Source organism: Mirounga leonina, unplaced genomic scaffold (assembly GCF_011800145.1).
Source record: "Mirounga leonina isolate KUSES-001 unplaced genomic scaffold, KU_Mleo_1.0 Mir_204, whole genome shotgun sequence".
Taxonomy (NCBI): Eukaryota; Metazoa; Chordata; class Mammalia; order Carnivora; family Phocidae; genus Mirounga; species Mirounga leonina.
The window spans coordinates 18,702,727-18,720,434 of NW_023270513.1; the positions used below are offsets into that span (position 1 = coordinate 18,702,727).

General features: G+C 37.1%; 2 protein-coding genes across 4 annotated transcripts in view; one reads left to right on the forward strand and one right to left on the reverse strand.

The window, feature by feature from the left end:
- Positions 1–17,708, forward strand: part of PCDH11X (protocadherin 11 X-linked) — a 350,990-nt gene that overhangs the window by 72,926 nt on the left and 260,356 nt on the right. The window lies entirely within an intron of this gene.
- Positions 1,671–8,179, reverse strand: LOC118025886 (60S ribosomal protein L37a-like). The gene is made up of 2 exons (XM_035028612.1): positions 8,155–8,179; positions 1,671–1,966 (listed from the first exon to the last, which is right to left on the reverse strand). Exons 1-2 carry the CDS (start codon positions 8,177–8,179, stop codon positions 1,671–1,673), a joined length of 321 nt encoding a protein of 106 aa, XP_034884503.1.

Here is a 17,708-nt window from a genome sequence, read left to right on the forward strand (position 1 = left end):
AGCTTTGTAAGATAACTTGGTCTGTAATTGTGATACCTACAGCTTTGTTTTTCTTTTTAAGATTGCTTTGGCTGTTTGGGCTCTTTCATGTTTCCAAAGACATTTTAGGATTGTTTGTTCTAGCTCTGTGGAAAAATGCTGTTGGTATTTTGATAGTTGCTTTTTTTTTTCTCAAGTTTTATTTAAATTCCAGATAGTTCATGTATTGTGTAATATTAGTTTCAGGTACAGAATTTAGTGAGTCTACACATACTTAGAAAACCTGGTGCCCATCACAACAAATGCCCTCCTTAATTGCAATCACCTGTTTAGCCTATTCCCCCCACTCTCATCCCCTCTGATAACCATCAGTTTGTTCTTTATAGTTAAGAGTCTGTTTCTTGGTTTTCCTTTTTTTTTTTTACCCTATGTTCTTTTGTTTAGTTTCTTACATTCTACATAGGGACTGCATCAAATCTGGAGATTGTGTTGGGTAGTATAGGCATTTTAACAATAATTGTTCTTCCAATCCATGATCATGGAATGTCTTGCCATTTCTTTGTGTTGTCTTGAATACTTTCATCAGTATTTTATAGTTTTCAGAGTGAAGGTCATTCACAACTCTTTGGTTAGTTTTATTCCTAGGTATCTTATTATTTTTGGTGCAATTGTAAATGGGAATGTTTTCTTATTTTCTCTCTCTGCTGCTTCATTATTTGTGTATAGAAATGCAAAAGATTTCTGGACATTGATTTTGTATCCTGTGACTTTACTGAATTCATTTATCACTTATAATAGTTTTTCTCTGGTCTTGGGTTTTCTCTATATAGTATCATGTCATTGGCAAATAGTGAAAATTTCAGTCCATCCTTACCAATTTGGATGCTTTTTACTTCCTTTTGTTGTCTGATTAATGAAAGCTCTCAGTTTTCCCCCACTAAGTATGATATTGGCTGTGGGTTTTTCATATATGGCCTTTATTTTGTTGAGGTATGTTTCCTCTAAAACTAATTTGTTTAAGATGTTTATCATGAATGGATGTTGTAATTTTTAAATGTTTTTCTGTGTCTATTGAAATGATCATATGGTTTTTATCCTTTCTCTTGTTGACATGTATTACATTGGTTAATTTGCAAATATTGAATCGCTCTTGCATCCTGGGAATAAATCTCACTTGATTGTGGTGAATCATTGTTTTAATATATTGTTGAATTAGGTTTGCTAGTACTCTGTTGAGGATTTTTGCATTTTTCTTCATCAGAGATATTAACCTGCACTTATCTTTTTGTGTGGTGTCTTTTTTTTTTTAAAGAGTTTATTTATTTATTTGAGAGAGAGAGTGAGAGAGAGAAAGAGCACAAGAGGGGGGAGTGGGAGAGGGAGAAGCAGACTCCCTGCTGAGCAGGTAGCCTGATGCGGGACTCGATCCCGGGACTCCAGGATCATGACCTGAGCCGAAGGCAGTCGCTTAACCAACTGAGCCAACCAGGCACCCTTGTGTGGTGTCTTTATCTGTTTTTGCTGTCAGGGTGATACTGGCTTCATAAAATGAATTTGGAAGTTTCCTTCTTCTATTTTTTGGAATAGTTTGAGAAGAATAAGTATTAACTCTTTAATTAATTAATTAATAATTTTTGTTACATAAATTAACCCATTTATTATAGGCTAGCAGTGTTTCAATAGTGGAGCTTCTACTGGTCTTTCAACTCCTTCAGTCTTCTGATGGCAGATTTTACTGTTATGGCAGAAGTGGTGTTGTAGGTCCAGGTGCCACTGGCGACGGTTTTCATGCAGGAGCCGCAGTGCCGGATCCCCACAGCTCGTCTTTTCATCTTGGTTTTGCCACAGAAGGAGCAAGTGTACTTGGCGTGCTGGCTTATATCAATCTTCTTCACCATTTTCCTGAGGGAAGCACCATAACAGGTCTTGTATTTACCCACAGTTCTGACCTTCTTGGTGTGTTTAGCCACGTCGCCGCAAACTAGGTCTGAGCTTAGAGAGGCAGTATTAACTCTTTAAATATTTGGTAGAATTTAACCTGTGAAGCAGTCTGGTCCTGGACTTTAGTTTGTTGGGAGTTTTTTGATTATTGATTCAATTTCCTTCTTGGTAATCAGTCTGTTCAAATTTTCTATTTCTTCCAACTTCAGTTTTGGAAGGTTATATGTTTCTAGGAATTTATCCATTTCTTCTAGTTTGTCTAATTTGTGGGCATATAATTTTTCATAATATGCTCTTACAACTGCTTGTATTTCTATGGTATTGCTTGTTGTTTCTTTTCTCTCATTTGTGGTTTTATTTGGGTCCTTTCTTTTTTTCTTTTTGAGCAGTCTGGGTAGAGGTTTATCAATTTTATTAGTGTTTTCAAAGAACTGGCTCCTGGTTTCATTGACCAGTTCCATTGTTGTTTTTTTGTTTTGTTTTGTTTTGTTTTTGTTTTTAGATTCTTTATAATTTATTTCTGTTCTACTTTTTATTATTTCCTTCCTTCTGCTGGTTTGGTTTTTATTTTATCTTTTTTTTTAGATGCTTTAGTTATAAGGTTAGGTTGTTTATTTGAGATTATTCTTGCTTCTTGAGGTAGGCTCCTATTACTATATACATCCCTCTTAGAACCATTTTTGCTGTATCCCAAAGATTTTGGACCTTTGTGTTTTCATTTTTTTATTTCCATGTACTTTTTGATTTTTTTCTTTGACTTCTTGGTTTACCCATTCATTGTTTTATGTAGCATGTTATTTAACCCCCATGTATTTTTGGTCTTTCCAGGATTTTTCTTGTGGTTAACTTCAAGTTTCATAGTGTTGTGGTCAGGAAACATGGATGGTTTGATTTTGTTCATTTTGAATTTTTTGAGGCTGGTTTTGTGGCCCAATATGTGATTCATTCTGGAGAAAATTTCATGTGTACTTGAAAAGAATGTGTATTCTGCTGTTTTAGGATGGAATGTTCTGAATATATCTGTTAAATCCATCTGGTCCAGTGTGTCATTCAAAGCCTCTGTTCCTTTTTGATTATTTGTTTGGGTGATCTGTCCATCCCTGTAATGGGGGTGTTCAAGTCCACTACTATCATTGTATTCATATCTATTAGTTCCTTTATGTTTGCCATTAACTGTTTAATGTATGTGGGTGCTCCCATGTTGGGTGCATAAATGTTTACAATTCTGATATTCTCTTGTTGTATTGTTCCCTCAATTATTATATAGTGCCCTTTTTGACCCTTTATATATTTTTGTGGGTTTTTTTAAAGATTTATTTATTTGAGAGAGAGAGTGTGCATGCGTGCATGCATGAGTTGGGGGAGGGACTGAAGGAGAAGGACAGAATCTAAAACAGACACCATGTTCAGCACATGGCTTGATCTCACAACCTTAAGATATGACTTGAGCCAAAACCAAGAGTTTGACACTTAACCGACTATGCCACCCAGATGCCCCCTTTACATACTTTATTTTAAAGTATATTTTGTCCAATATAAGTAATGCTACTCTGGCTTTATTTTTTTTTCCAATTTTTCATTTTATATGTAATTTTGTTAATGGTGCTTTGTATTTTGGAATTCTTCTTCCATTTCCCATATGTATATATCATTTTATAGTTATTCATAATATATCCTTTATTCTCCTTTAATGTCTATAACATTTATTTTTATTCATAGTAATTTTATTTTATTTTATATTACTTTATTTTATTATATATGCATTTTTTTCAAATTTTTATTTAAATTCTTGATAGTAAATCTATAGTGTAATATTGGTTTCAGGAGTAGAAGTTGGTGATTCATCACTTACATATACCAGCCAGTACTCAACATAAGTCCCCTCCTTAATACCCATCACCAATTTATCCCATCCACCTCCCACCTCCCTTCCATCAACACTCAGTTTGTTCTCTATATATAGTTAAGAGATTTTCATGGTTTGCTTTTCTCTATTTTCCCCTTCCCCTATGTTAATCTGTTTTCTTTATTCCACATATGTGTGAAATAATATGGTATTTGACTTTCTCTGACTGACTTGTTTCACTTAGGATAATAAAATCTAGCTACATCCATGTCATTGCAAATTATAAGATTTCATTCTTTTTGATGGCTGGGTAATATACACACACACACAAAGACACACATGCCATATCTTTATCCATTGTCCACTTGATGGACATATTTTGGCTCTTTCTAAAATTTACCTATTTTTGATAATGTTGCTATAAACATTGGGGTGCATGTGCCCCTTGGAATCAGTATTTTTGTAACCTTTTAGTAAATACCTAGTAGTGCAATTGCTGGGTTATAGAGTGGCTCTATTTTTAACTTTCTAAGGAAGCTTCATATCGTTTCCCAGAGTGGCTGTACCACTTTGAATTCCCACCAACAGTACAAGAGGTTTACCGTTTCTTCACATCCTCACCAACATCTATGGTTTCTTGTGTTGTTAATTTTAGCCATACTGACAGGTTTGAGGTGGTGTCTCATCACGATTTTGATTTCATGTGTCTGTTAGCCATCTGGATGTTTTCTTTGGAAAAGTGTCTATTCATGTCTCCTGCCCATTTCTTAACTGGGTTATCTCTTTTTTTGGATGTTGAGTTGGATAAGTTCTTTATAGATTTCAGATATTAACCCTTTATCAGATATGTCATTTGCAAGTATCTACTTCCATTCCATACACTGTTTTTTAGTTTTGTTGATTGTTTTCTTTGCTGTGCAGAAGCTTTTTATCTTGATCAAGTCCCAATAGTTCATTTTTGGTTTTGTTTCCCAAACCTCAAACAATGTGTCTAGTAAGAAGTTGCTGTAGCTGAGGTCAAAGAAGTTGCTGCCTGTCTTCTCCTCTAAGATTTTGATGGATTCCTGTCTCACATTTAGGTCTTTCATCCATTTTGAATTTATTTTTATGTTTGGTTTAAGAAAGTGGCCCAGTTCCTTTTTTCTACATGTTGCTGTCCAGTATTCCCAACACCATTTGTTGAAGAGACTTTTTTTCCATTGGATATTCTTTCTTGCTTGAAGATTAGTTGACCATATACTTGTGGGTCCATTTCTTGGTTTTCTCTTCTGTTCCATTGATCTATGTGTCTATTTTTGTGCCACTACTATATTTGATGACTACAGCTTTGTAAGATAGCTTGAAGTCCAGAATTATGATGCCTCCAGCTTTACTTTTCTTTTTCAAGATTGCATTGGATATTCGGGGTGTTCTGTGGTTCCATACAAATTTTAGCATTGTTTGTTCTAGTTCTGTGAAAAATGCTGATGGTAATTTGATAGGGATTGGATTAAATGTATAGATTGCTTTGGGTAGTATAGACATTTTAGCAATATTTGTTCTTCCACTCCATGAGCATGGAATGTGTTTCCATTTCTTGCGTCCTCTTCAATTTCTTTCATCAGTGTTTTATAGTTTTCAGTGTACAGACCTTTCACCTCTTTGGATAGATTTATTCCTAGGTATCTTATTGTTGTTGGTACAATTGTAAATGGGATTAACTCCTTGATTTCTCCTTCTGCTGCTTCATTATTGGTGTATAGAAATTAAACAGATTTCTGTACATTGATTCTTACCTTGCAATGTTGTATTATGTATCGGTTCTACCAATTTTTTTGGTGGAGTCTATCAGGTTTTCTACATAGAGTATCATGTCATCTGCAGAGTGAAAGTTTGACTTCTTTGCTAATTTGGATGCTTTTTATTTCTTTATTTAAAAGATTTTATTTATTTGAGAGAGAGAAGACATGAAGCAGGGGGAGGGGCAGAGGGATAGAATTTCAAGCAGACTCCACACTGAGCATGGAGCCTGATGTGGGGCCCAATCCCAAGACCCTGAGATCATAACCTGAGCTGAAATCAAGAGTCAGCTCTTTTAACCAAGTGAGCCACCCAGGTGCCTCAGGATACTTTTTATTTATTTTTGTTGTCTTACTGCTGAGGCTATGGCTTCCACTACTATGTTAAATAACAATGGTGAAAGTGGACATTCCTGTTTGTTCTTACCTTAGAGGAAATCTCTCAGTTATTCCCCATTGAGGATGATATTAGTTATGGGTCACATTAAAATATAGGTTGTAAAACAGTGCAGCAGAAAAGTAAGGTCAAGATGACAGTGTTTTGTGCTTTTCTGAGCCTCAGCCAAAAAATTGTTTCAGTTTTCTTCTTAACATTCAAACTTGATACATGCTGTAAAGTTTAGGGTCTTCCCAAAGCAGTAAGACTAAGAAATAGTAAATTCCTTTAGGCTTTATTTGTTCTTTTTCTAGCTCTTTTAGGGGGTATGGTTATCTTGAGTAGAGATTTTTCTTGTTTCTTGAGGTAGGCTTATATTGCTATATAATTCCCTCTTATGACTGCTTTTGCTGCATCCCAAGGATTTTGAACTCTTTTGTTTTTATCTTCATTTGTTTCCCTATATTTTTTTATTTCTTCTTTAATTTCCTGGTTAACCTATTCATTCTTTAATAGAATGTTTTTTACCCTCCATGTATTTGTGGTCTTTCCAAAATTTTCTTATGATTGACTTCAAGTTTCATAGCATTGTGGTCAGAAAAGATGCATGGTATGATCATAATCTTGTTCTTGTTGAGGCATGATTTGTAACCTAGTATGTGGTCTATTCTGAAGAATATCCAAGTGCACTCAGAAAGGAAGTGTATCCTGCTGCTTCAGGATCAAATTTTCTGAATAAATCTGTGAGGTCCATTTGGTCCAGTGTGTCATTCAAAGCCATTGTTTCCTTGTTTATCTGCTTAGATGATCTGTCCATTCATATAAGTGGGGTGTTAAAGTCCCCTACTATTATTGTGTTATTATCAAAGAGTTTCTTTATACTTGTTATTAAATGTTTTATATATTGGGTGTTACCGAGTTGGGGGCACAAGTATTTGCAATTGTTAGATCTTCTTTTTGGATAGACACCTTTATTATGATATAGTGCCCTTCTTCATTTCTTGTTACAGTCTTTGGTTAAAATCTAGTTTTTCTGATATAAGTATGGCTATTCCGGCTTTCTTTTGATATCTGTTAACATGCGTGATGGTTCGCCATTCCCTCACTTTCAATCTGCAAGTGTCTCTAGGTCTAAAATGAGTCTGGTAGGCAGCATACAGATACTTTTTGATTTTTAAATCTATTCTGATACCATCTGTCTTTTGATTGGAGCATTTACATTCAGAGTGATTGCTGATAGATATGAATTTAGTGCCATTGTATTACCTGTAAAATTGTTGTTTTTGGAGATTTTCTCTTCCTTTCTAGTCTTTGTTGATTTTAGTCTCACTTTCCCACTCAAATAGTCCCTTTATTATTTCTTGCAGGGTTGGTTTAGTGGTCATGAACTCCTTTAGTTTTGTTTGTCTGGAAAACTCTTTATCTCTCCTTCTCTTCTGAATGATAGGCTTGCTGGATAAAGTATTCATGGCTGCATATATTTCCCATTCAGCACCTTGAATATATCATGCCACTCTCTTTTGGCATGCCAGATTTTTGTGGATAGATGTGCTGCTAACCTTATTTTTCTTGTCTTGTAAGTCAGGGTTTTCTATTCCCTTGCTTCTTCCAGGATTCTTTCCTTATGTCTGTATTTTCCAAATTTTATGATATTTCTTGGTGTTGGGCTGTTTTTGTTGATTTTGATGGGAATTCTCTGTGCCTCCTGGATTTAGATGTCTGTTTATATCCCCAAATTAGGGAAGTTTTCAGCTATAATTTGCTCAAATCAACCTTCTGCAAATTTTTCCTTCTCTTCTTTTTCTGGGACTCCTATGAGATGAATGTCATTATGCTTTATTGAGTCACTGAGTTCCCTAATTCTACTTTCATTTATTTATTTATTTATTTATTTATTTTTATTATGTTCAGTTAGCCACTACATAGTACATCATTAGTTTTTGATGTAGTGTTCAATGATTCATTAATTGCATATAACACCCAGTGCTCATCACAATACATGCCCTCCTTAATACCCATCACCCTGTTACCCCATCCCTCCACCATCCTCCTCTCTGAAACCCTCAGTGTGTTTCCCAGGGTCCATAGTCTCTCATGGTTCATCTCCCTCTCTGATTTCTCCCCCTTCAGATTCCTGTCCCTTCCCCTATGGTACTCTGTGCTATTGCTTATGTTCCACATATGAATGAAACCATATGATAATTGTCTTTCTATGCTTGACTTACTTCACTTACCATAATGCCCTCCAGTACCATCCATGTTGATTCAAATGGTGGGCATTCTTCCTTTCTGATGGCTGAATAATATTCCATTGGATATATGTACCACTTATTCTTTATCCATTCATCTGTTGGGCATCTCAGCTCCTTCCACAGTTTGGCTATTGTGGACATTGCTGCTATGAACATTGGGGTGCATGTCCCCTTCTTTTCACTATATCTGTATCATTGGGATAAATACCTAGTACTGCAATTGTTGGTTCTTAGAGTAGCTCTATTTTTAACTTCTTGAGGAACCTCCATACTGTTTTCAAGAGTGGTTGTACCAGCTTGCTTTCCCACCAACAGTGTAAGGGGGTTCCCCTTTCTCCACATCCTCGCCAACATTTGTTATTTCCTGTTTTGGTAATTTTGGCCATTCTAACTAATGTAACTGTGGTTTTGATTTGTATTTCCCTGATAGTTAAGGATGATGAACATTTTTTCATGTGTCTGTTAGCCATTTGTATGTCTTCTTTGGAGAAGTGTCTGTTTACATCTTCTGCCCATTTTTTGACTGGGTTATTTGTTCTCTGAGTGTTGAGTTTGAGAAGTTCTTTATAGATTTTGGATATCAGCCCTTTACCAGTATGTCATTTGCAAATATCTTGTCCCGTTCCATGGGTTGCCTCTTTGTTTTGTTGACTTTTTCCTTTGCTGTGCAAAAGCGTTTTGTTTTGGCGAGGTCCCAAAAGTTCATTTTTGCTTTTGTTTCCCTTGCCTTTGGAGATGTGTCTTGAAAGAAGTTGTTGCAGCCAAAGTTGAAGAGCTTACTGCTTATGTTCTCCTCTAGGATTTTGATGGATTCATGTCTCACATTGAGTTTTTTCATCCATTTTGGTTTTATCTTTGTGTATGGTGTAAGAAAGTGGTCCAGTTCCATTCTTCTATATGAACCTGTCCAATTTTCCCAACACCATTTATTGAAGAGACAGTCTTTTTCCATTGGATATTCTTTCCAGCTGTGTCAAAGATTAGTTGGCCATAGAGTTGAGGGTCCATTTCTAGAGTCTCTCTTCTGTTCCATTGTCTATGTGTCTGTTTTTGTGCCAATACCATGCTGTCTTAGTGATCACAGCTTTGTAATATAGCTTGAAGATGGCAATGTGATGCCCCCAGCTTTGTTTTTCTTTTTCAACATTCCCTTGGCAATTCAGTGTCATTTCTGCTTCCATACAAATTTTAGGATTGTTTGTTCCAGCTCCTTGAAAAATGCCAGTGGTATCCCATAGGTTTTGAACTGAAGTGTTTTCATTCTCATTTATTTCTATGAAATCTTTAAGTTCTTCTTTAATTTCCTGGTTGACCCAATCATTTTTTAGCAGGATGCTCTTTAATTTCCAAGTTTTAGAATTCCTTCCAAATTTTTTCTTGTGATTGAGTTCCAGTTTCAAGGCATTGTGGTCTGATAACATGCAGGGAATAATCTCAATCTTTTGGTATTAGCTGAGACCTGATTTATGACCCAGTATGTGGTCTATCTTGGTGAAAGTTCCATGTGCATTCGAGAAGAATGAGTACGCTGCTGTTTTAGGGTGGAATGTTCTGTATATATCTATGAAGTCCATATGGTCCAGTATGTCATTCAAAGCTCTTGTTTCTTTGTTGATCTTCTGCTTAGATGATTTGTCCAATGCTGAGAGTGGAGTGTTAAAATCTCCCACTATTAATGTATCATTGTCAATATGATTATTTATTTTGGTTAACAGCTGGCTTATATAGTTGGCTGCTCCCATGTTGGGGGCTTAGATATTTACAGTTGTTAGATTTTCTTGTTGGATAGACCCTTTAAGTATTATATAGTGTCCCTCTGCATCTCTTAATACAGTGTTTGGTTTAAATTCTAATTTGTCTGATATAAGAATTGCTACCTCATCTTTCTTTTAAGGTCCATTGGCATGAAAAAAGATTCTCCATCCCCTTATAGTCTGGAGGTGTCTTTAGGTTCAAAATGAGTCTTTTCTAAACAGCGTATGGATGGGTCCTGTCTTTGTATACAATCTGCAACCCTCTGCCATTTCATGGGAGCATTTAGGCCATTCATGTTGAGAGTAACTACTGAAATATCTGTATTTATTGCCATCTTATTGTCTGTACAGTCCCTGTTTCTATGGATTGTCTCTATAAATTTCTGGTCTATATTATTCTTGGGGTTTTTCTTCTTTTATAGAATCCCCCTTAATATTTCTTGCAGGGCTGGCTTGGTGGTCACATATTCTTTCAGTTTCTGCAGGTCTTGGAAGCTCTGCATGTCTCCATCTATTCTGAAGGACAGCCTTGCTGGATAAAGTATTCTTGGCTGCATGTTCTTCTCATTTAATACCCTGAATATGTCTGGCCAGCCCTTTCTGGCTTGCCAGGTCTCTGTGGATAGGTCTGATGTTATTCTTTTTTTTTTTTTAAAGATTTTATTTACTTATTTGAGAGAGAGAGAATGAGAGACAGAGAGCATGAGAGGGAGGAGGATCAGAGGGAGAAGCAGACTCCCTGCTGAGCAGGGAGCCTGATGCGGGACTCGATCCTGGGACTCCAGGATCATGACCTGAGCCGAAGGCAGTCGCTTAACCAACTGAGCCACCCAGGCGCCCAGGTCTGATGTTATTCTGATGTTCCTTCCTCTGTATATAATCTCTTCCCCCTAATTGCTCTCAGGATGTCTTCATTTGTTCTAAGATTTGCGAATTTTACTATTATATGTTGGGGCTTTGGTCTGTTCTCAGTGATCTTGGGAGTGGTCCTCTCTGCCTCTTGGACATGAATGCTTGTTTCCTTCTCCAGATTATGGAAATTCTCAGCTAGGATTTGCTCAAATATACCTTCTATTCCTCTCTCTTCACCACCTCAGGGATCCCAGTAATTCTTTTTTTTTTTTTTAAGATTTTGTTGATTTATTTGACAGAGAAAGACAAAGCAAGAGAGGGAACACAAGCAGGGGAGTGGGAGAGGGAGAAGCAGGCTTCCCGCAGAGCAAGGAGCCTGATGAGGGGCTCTGTCCCAGGATCCTGGGATCATGACTTGAGCCAAAGGCAGACACTTAATGACTGAGCCACCCAGGAATCCAGGGATCCCAATAATTTTGACATTAGAACTTTTCATGGCATTGTTAATCTCTTTAAGTCTGTTTTCTTGTTTTTTTGTTTGTTTGCTTGTCCCAGGCTTCCTCATTTCCTTCCTTTCTATCAGCTTATCTTCTAGGTCACTAATTCATTTTTCTGTCTCATTTACCCTCACTGTTAGACTATCCAGTTTAGACTGCATCTCATTCATAACATTTTTAAGTTTGACCTGATTAGCTCTCATTTTTGCCCTTAGAGATTCTATATTGCTGATATTGATTTTATAATTGCTACCCTGAAGTTTATCTCTGACATCTCGCTTATATCCATATCCATTAGGTCTACAGGAGAGGTCACTGTCTCTGGTTCTTTTCTTTGTTGGAAGTTCCTCCTCTTATTCATTCTGTTGAGGCATGGTTGAGGGAATGTATAGAGTCCAAAATATCAACCACAAGCCCGGCAAGATGCACCCTAGGAAAATCCGGAATGGTCAGAAGCCACCATTGAAAAAACAAAGTCAAAATGAAACCCAAGAATAAAATTTATAAAATTTAAAAATTTTTAAAAATTAAAATAAAAAAAAGAGAAGAGAAAAAAAGGGAAAAGTGAGGGATGGGGGAGGTATAATTTCTCCGTGTGGGCAAGGTAGGGTGTTCAGTTCTTCCTGGATGTATTTTGTTCTGTTTGTTAGAGGACACTATTTCCCAGAGTTACAGGGAAAATAAAACTGGTATACATATAAAGGTAATATTGAATAGGGAAAAAAGGGCTACATTGAAGTTTATATCTACATTTCAAAAAAATATAGGTGTGAAAAAGTACAAGTTAAAAAGGTACTATGAAATATGTTATATTAAACATCTAGTTGAAATGAGAAAAAGTTAAAAAATAAACAGAGAAGAAACCTAAGAGAAAGAATAAAAAGAAAAAAGAAAAAAGAAGAGTTGTATCTGAAAATACACAATCTGTGAGGTCCCGCCTGGAGCTCCGTATACTATTTTCTCCTGGTTTTGGGGTTTTACAGTTTTATTGGTACCCTAGGGTTGTTGTCCTCTTCTTCTTCCCACTTGTCTCCTGGGGGAAGGGCCTTCAGCACTGTTTTTCAGGCAACCCTGCTTGGGTCGAGTTGCCCTTCCCCCTGTCAGGAGGCTGGGCTCTGTGGAAACCAGTTTTTTGAGCTTTTGTTCTCTGGCTGCTTTCCCTGCCTTTTCTGAGGATCAGAGCAAAAAAGATGTCTGCACCCAGACCTCTGTCCCAGAGCAGAGAAATCACAGTCTGATCTGTGAACCCTCCAGAACACACTCTCTGTTTCTGAAAGTACCACTGAAAACCGCAGCCTCGCATGAGGGGTGCATGCCCCTATGACCTTTTCAGTGGCCAACTCAGGGGCCCTGCTTGTCTCTGACCTTTGTGCTTCTAAAACGTGAGTAGTCCCAGGTTTGCACTTGAGCTCCTGGATCTTGTTTGAGTGCTGTTATAAAGCTCCTCCTGGCTGGCTGCCCAGTCCCCTGGTGCAGGAGGCTTTTGCACTCTGGTGTTACATCACTTTCCAGGAGCCAGCTTATGGTGGTTCCCTCCCCCTTCTGCTTATCTTCCAATATCTGCCCACAGATTCACGACTCCTTCCTTCCTACCTTGGGACAGGTGGTGTTTTTCTGCTTGTAGAGATCCAGATATATATTCTTACATCTCAAGCTGATTTTGTGGGTGTTCAGAATGGTTTGGTAGATATCCAGCTAAATTCAGGGGACTGGTTGAAACAGTCCCCTGCTCCTCCACCATCTTGCCTCCCTCTTAATTCTACTTTCATGATCCAATATTTTTCTTTCCCTCTTCTGCTTTATTATTTTCCATAATTTTATCTTCTATATCACTTATTCATTCCCCTGTGCTTCCACCTTTGTGGTTGTTATTTCTAGTCAGTTTTGCATCTTGGTTATAGGATTTTTTTTTTTTTTATTTCGGCCTGATTAGTTTTTAGGTCTTTTATCTCTGTGGTAGGGAGTCTCTGGTTTCTTCTATGCTTTTCTCAAGCCCAGCTTATATCCTTATGATTGTTGTTTTAAATTCTGGTTCAGGCATATTACTTATATCTGTTTTGGTTAGCTCCTTGACCATGACACCTTGTTCTTTCTTTTGGGATGAATTCCTCCATCTTGACATTTTGTCTAGGAGTCTGTCTTTTGTGTGCTGTGGAAGCCTATGCTTGGTCTTATTTCTTCAGAGCAGGAGCTTTGCAATACTCTCTGATCAGTACACCTGTTGCATGTGAGGGGTTTGTGCTGGTCTTCTGGGTGAGAGTCCCACTGCTGCTCTGGCTTTCAGTCACATTTGCGCTAGTAAAAAGGCGCCTGCTGAGCACAATGGGGCAGGGCTTCCTACTCTTCCCTGGAGAGGTGTGACTGCTCACGTTTTAGAAGCACAAAGTGGCTCATGTCTCCACTGTGCATTGTGTTGCTTGCTGAAGTCTGTCCATGCTGATGGGAGGGGTGAAAAATGGCCTTCCTACTCTTCCCTGGAGAGGTGTGACTGCACTCTCTACTGTTCAGGAAGCCCTCACAGAAGAGTCGACAATCTCCCTTCTTGTGTCCCAGGCTTCCCTCAGATCCCTGCCCTCACTCTGTTTGTGTCCATAGCATCCAGCCACCTTGCGGTGGTGCAGCGCTACTGTGTTTTATCTTAGGCGTGCTGACTGGGTTTCAAAACTCCAAGTTTTAGGGACCAGATGTGGTGCAAACCTGCACTAATCCTCGGGGGTGGAGGGGAAGTTTCACTGCACTGTCGCTTTTACTGGGTTTGTCCCAGAAAAGCAGTTGCAGGACCATGCAGGATTTTGTGGTAAAGCATAGCAAAAAGCTGGCATCCAGGTCAGCTGCCCTCAGGAGGCATATGTACTTGTATGCTAATGAATGGGGAAGCTTAATGGCACCCATCAACTCTTTTGTCCCCTGATAGGCAGTGACACCTCTCCCAAATATACTCCAAGAATAGGAACTGTTTCTCCCAATGTGACCCAGGGGATCCTTAGAGCATGCTGTCTGCTCCTCGACCTCTGCCCTCCTTCTCTACAGGAGCACCTCTCTGACTTCCAGACTGCATCTGGTGATGGTGTGGACTTCTAAAACTTCAGACTTTCATCTCCACTGTTTGTAAAATCTTGTGATTATCAGCCCGTCTTGTTTTCCCAGTCAATGGTTTTGGGAAAGCGGTTTTTCTTGCACTATCCCCTGCATACTGCTTTATCTATCTCTCTCTTTCTCTCCCCTCTCTTTGATCAGGGCTCCCCACCTCTGCTGCACCTGCAATTCTTTTCTCCCCCAAATCACATCTCTGCACCTCTTGCCTTACACGACACGATGTGGCCTCTTTCTCTCTTTAGCTGTGTTTTTTCTTCTCTCAGTCCTCAGATGATTTCCTGGGTGTTCAGAATGATTTGATAATTATCTTGTTGTGTTTGAGGGATGAGGCAAGCACAAGGTCCTCTTACTACTCCACCATCTTAACTCCTTCTCCACCATGGCTTTCTTTTAACAACCATTTGCATAATAAATATTTCTCCATTCCCTCACTGTCAATCTGAAGATGTCTTCGGGTCCGAAATGAGTCTCTTGTAGGCATCATATAGATGTGTCTTCTTCTTCTTCTTTTTTTTTTTTTAATCCACTCTGTCACTCTATGTCTTTTGATTGGTGTGTTTATTCCTTTACATTCAAAGTCATTATTGATAGGTGTGTATTTCTTGCCATTTTACTTGTTTTGTGGTTGTTTCTATAGATTTTCTCTGATTTTTTCTCCCTTTGCTCTCTTTCATTGTTTGCTGGTTGTCTTTAGTGATATATTTGGATTCTTTTCTCTTTATACTTTACTTACCTATTACTGCTTTTTGATTTGTGGTTACCATTAGAAAGACTATACTTTCAGGGATCATTTCTATAGTATGTGGTTACCATTAGAATTCTATATAATATCTTCTGCATACAATACTCTTTAATAAGTTGATGGCCACTTATGTGTGGAGCCATTCTTTGCTTTTCTTCCCTCCACATTTCTGATATTTGGTATCATATTTTAAAATATTTTATTTTGTGCTGTTTTTGATTGATTTTTACTGGTATACTTAGCTTTGTTTTTGTTTTTTGTTTTGTTTTTGTGCTTCCTATTTTTCTTACTGTAACTCATGGTTTTTGTTTTCCACTCACAGAGTCCTTTGTAAGGTTTGTTGCAGGGCTGGTTTAGTGGTCATGAATTCTTTTAACTTTTATTTGTCTGGGAAACTCTTTTTCTCTCCTTCTATTCTGAGAGATAGCCTTTCTGGATAGAGTATTACTGGCTGCAGATTTTTCTGATTCACCAAGGATTAAGTAAATTTTGACTTCATTTACTGTTATCAGAGTCCTGGTTAATATTCATACCCACTAATGCCTTTCATTAAGTACTCTTGTTATTGATAGTCTAGAATGGAACACATTTATGTAGGATATTTAAGATAGCTCAATTCTAGAATTTATAAATTGAGACTGAAGATAAAATGTGTTTCCAAGTCTGATTAATTTACTCACATCATGCCCCTTTACTTTTTAATACTAACTAACTATGAGAAATACTGCTAAATTTTATGTTGATTATTCTTAGGTGCCTACTTACTGATCTGTTATTTCATTTTTTAACTAGTTCTACACAAAATCCAATTTGATACTTAATTTTGCTTCTCCCAAAGGGAATGACTTGAAAGCTAATATAAATATATATTTATTCAAGACAAAATATGGCATATAACTCTTTGATGAAAACACAAGGTTTGGTTACACAGATATGCTTGATTTGCATTCTTCTAATTAGTGCTAATATTCTAAGATAATAAATATCCCAGTGTGGATAGTTTGTTTGGCATATTATTATTTTTCAACACTGCTCTATATTGACTGTATAACAACTCTTCGTGTAATGAAGTCTTCCTCTTAGTGAACTGTAGTATGAGTTTTCATTCAAACTCAGACCAAAAAAAGTTGATGGATTAATGAAGTTGTATTAGAAATGATGATAAAATAAGGTCATTTTGTGGGAAAATTCCTGATTTTTAGTTTTATCTATAAAATAATAGTTTTATGATTTTATTATAGCTTATTATAGTTTTATGCTTCTATCAGGCTTTATGCTTTTATTTGAATTTTGACCAGTTATTGAAGAAATTATTCTTTAGCAAAAAAATATAAAATGCATATGAAAAACAGTTCTCACTTCAAAAATCAAATGCTAAAGAAATTAATTTTCCCTTTGCATTTATCAGTTTATAGTCATCTTCATAAAATCAATAAAAAACTGTGAATAAGTAATTTAGTAGCATAATGGATTAAAGAAATTACTTTGACCATAAAATAATTTTAGTAAATCTTTATTGAAGAATCTTTTAGTTTCTGCATGCAGGTAGAAGTTACCAGAGGAAGGAAAGTATTAAATTCAATTTAGTTATAAAACACAGAAGCTTAATTTTCTTAACTATTTTTAAAATGTTTTTTATATATTGGTCTTTTGCTTGCAGAAATTAGTACATCTCTACCAATATTATTATACAAATATGTGATAATGTGTTTTATCTACAAAATGTTAAATATTCATTACCAGAAAGCTCAGTGCATCACAATGGAATGTGCACAAGTGCTCACACACAAATATGTGCCTTTTAGAAACTAAAATGGTAAAACTATAGCTGCCTATATATTTTTTTATTTGCTGTGAAATATAAGATGTAATTCTAAGTGATGAGTTATAAGAAACTTATTGCTTTATTTAACACATTGAAAGAATTTTTAGTGGTATATTTTAATTGCCACATGTAGACATCTATCTCTATACTTGCAGGTAAACTAAGAAAAATAGTACAAAATAATGTAATAAGAAGTACAAGGGGAAGAGTTAAGATGGCAGAGGAGTAGGGGGACCTTAAGCTTTACTCATTCCTTGAACACAGCTAGATAGTTATCAAATCATTCTGAAGAACCAAGAAATCAATCGGAGTTTTGAGAGAACAAAACCTGCAAGTCTACAAGTAGAAAAGCAACCACCTTTTGGAAGGTAGGAGGTGCAGAGTGTTGACATGGGGGAGACATAGCTGTGAATACAGTGGCAGGGAGGGAGTTTGTTTACAGAAGCTACCACAAAGTATTATAAGCAGCAGAATGCAAAATCTGAACTTTTAGAAGTCTGCTATAGTGGGGGACATGGCTGGCTTAAAGGTGCTCAGGTGGTGAGGCAAGACAGATTCCCAGGAGTGACAGTGTGGTCTGAGAATCCCCTGGGTCACAAGAAGAATGGGTGGTGTTAATTCCTGCACTGTTCCCAGGCATAGGAGCGAGGAAGTCAGGTGAGTGAGTCTTGGTGCTGCCTTTCTACTCTGTTTTGCCATAAACTGAAAATCGCTATATGGTCATGCAACTGCTTTCCTGAGACTGGCTAACAAATGGCAAAAGCATGGCA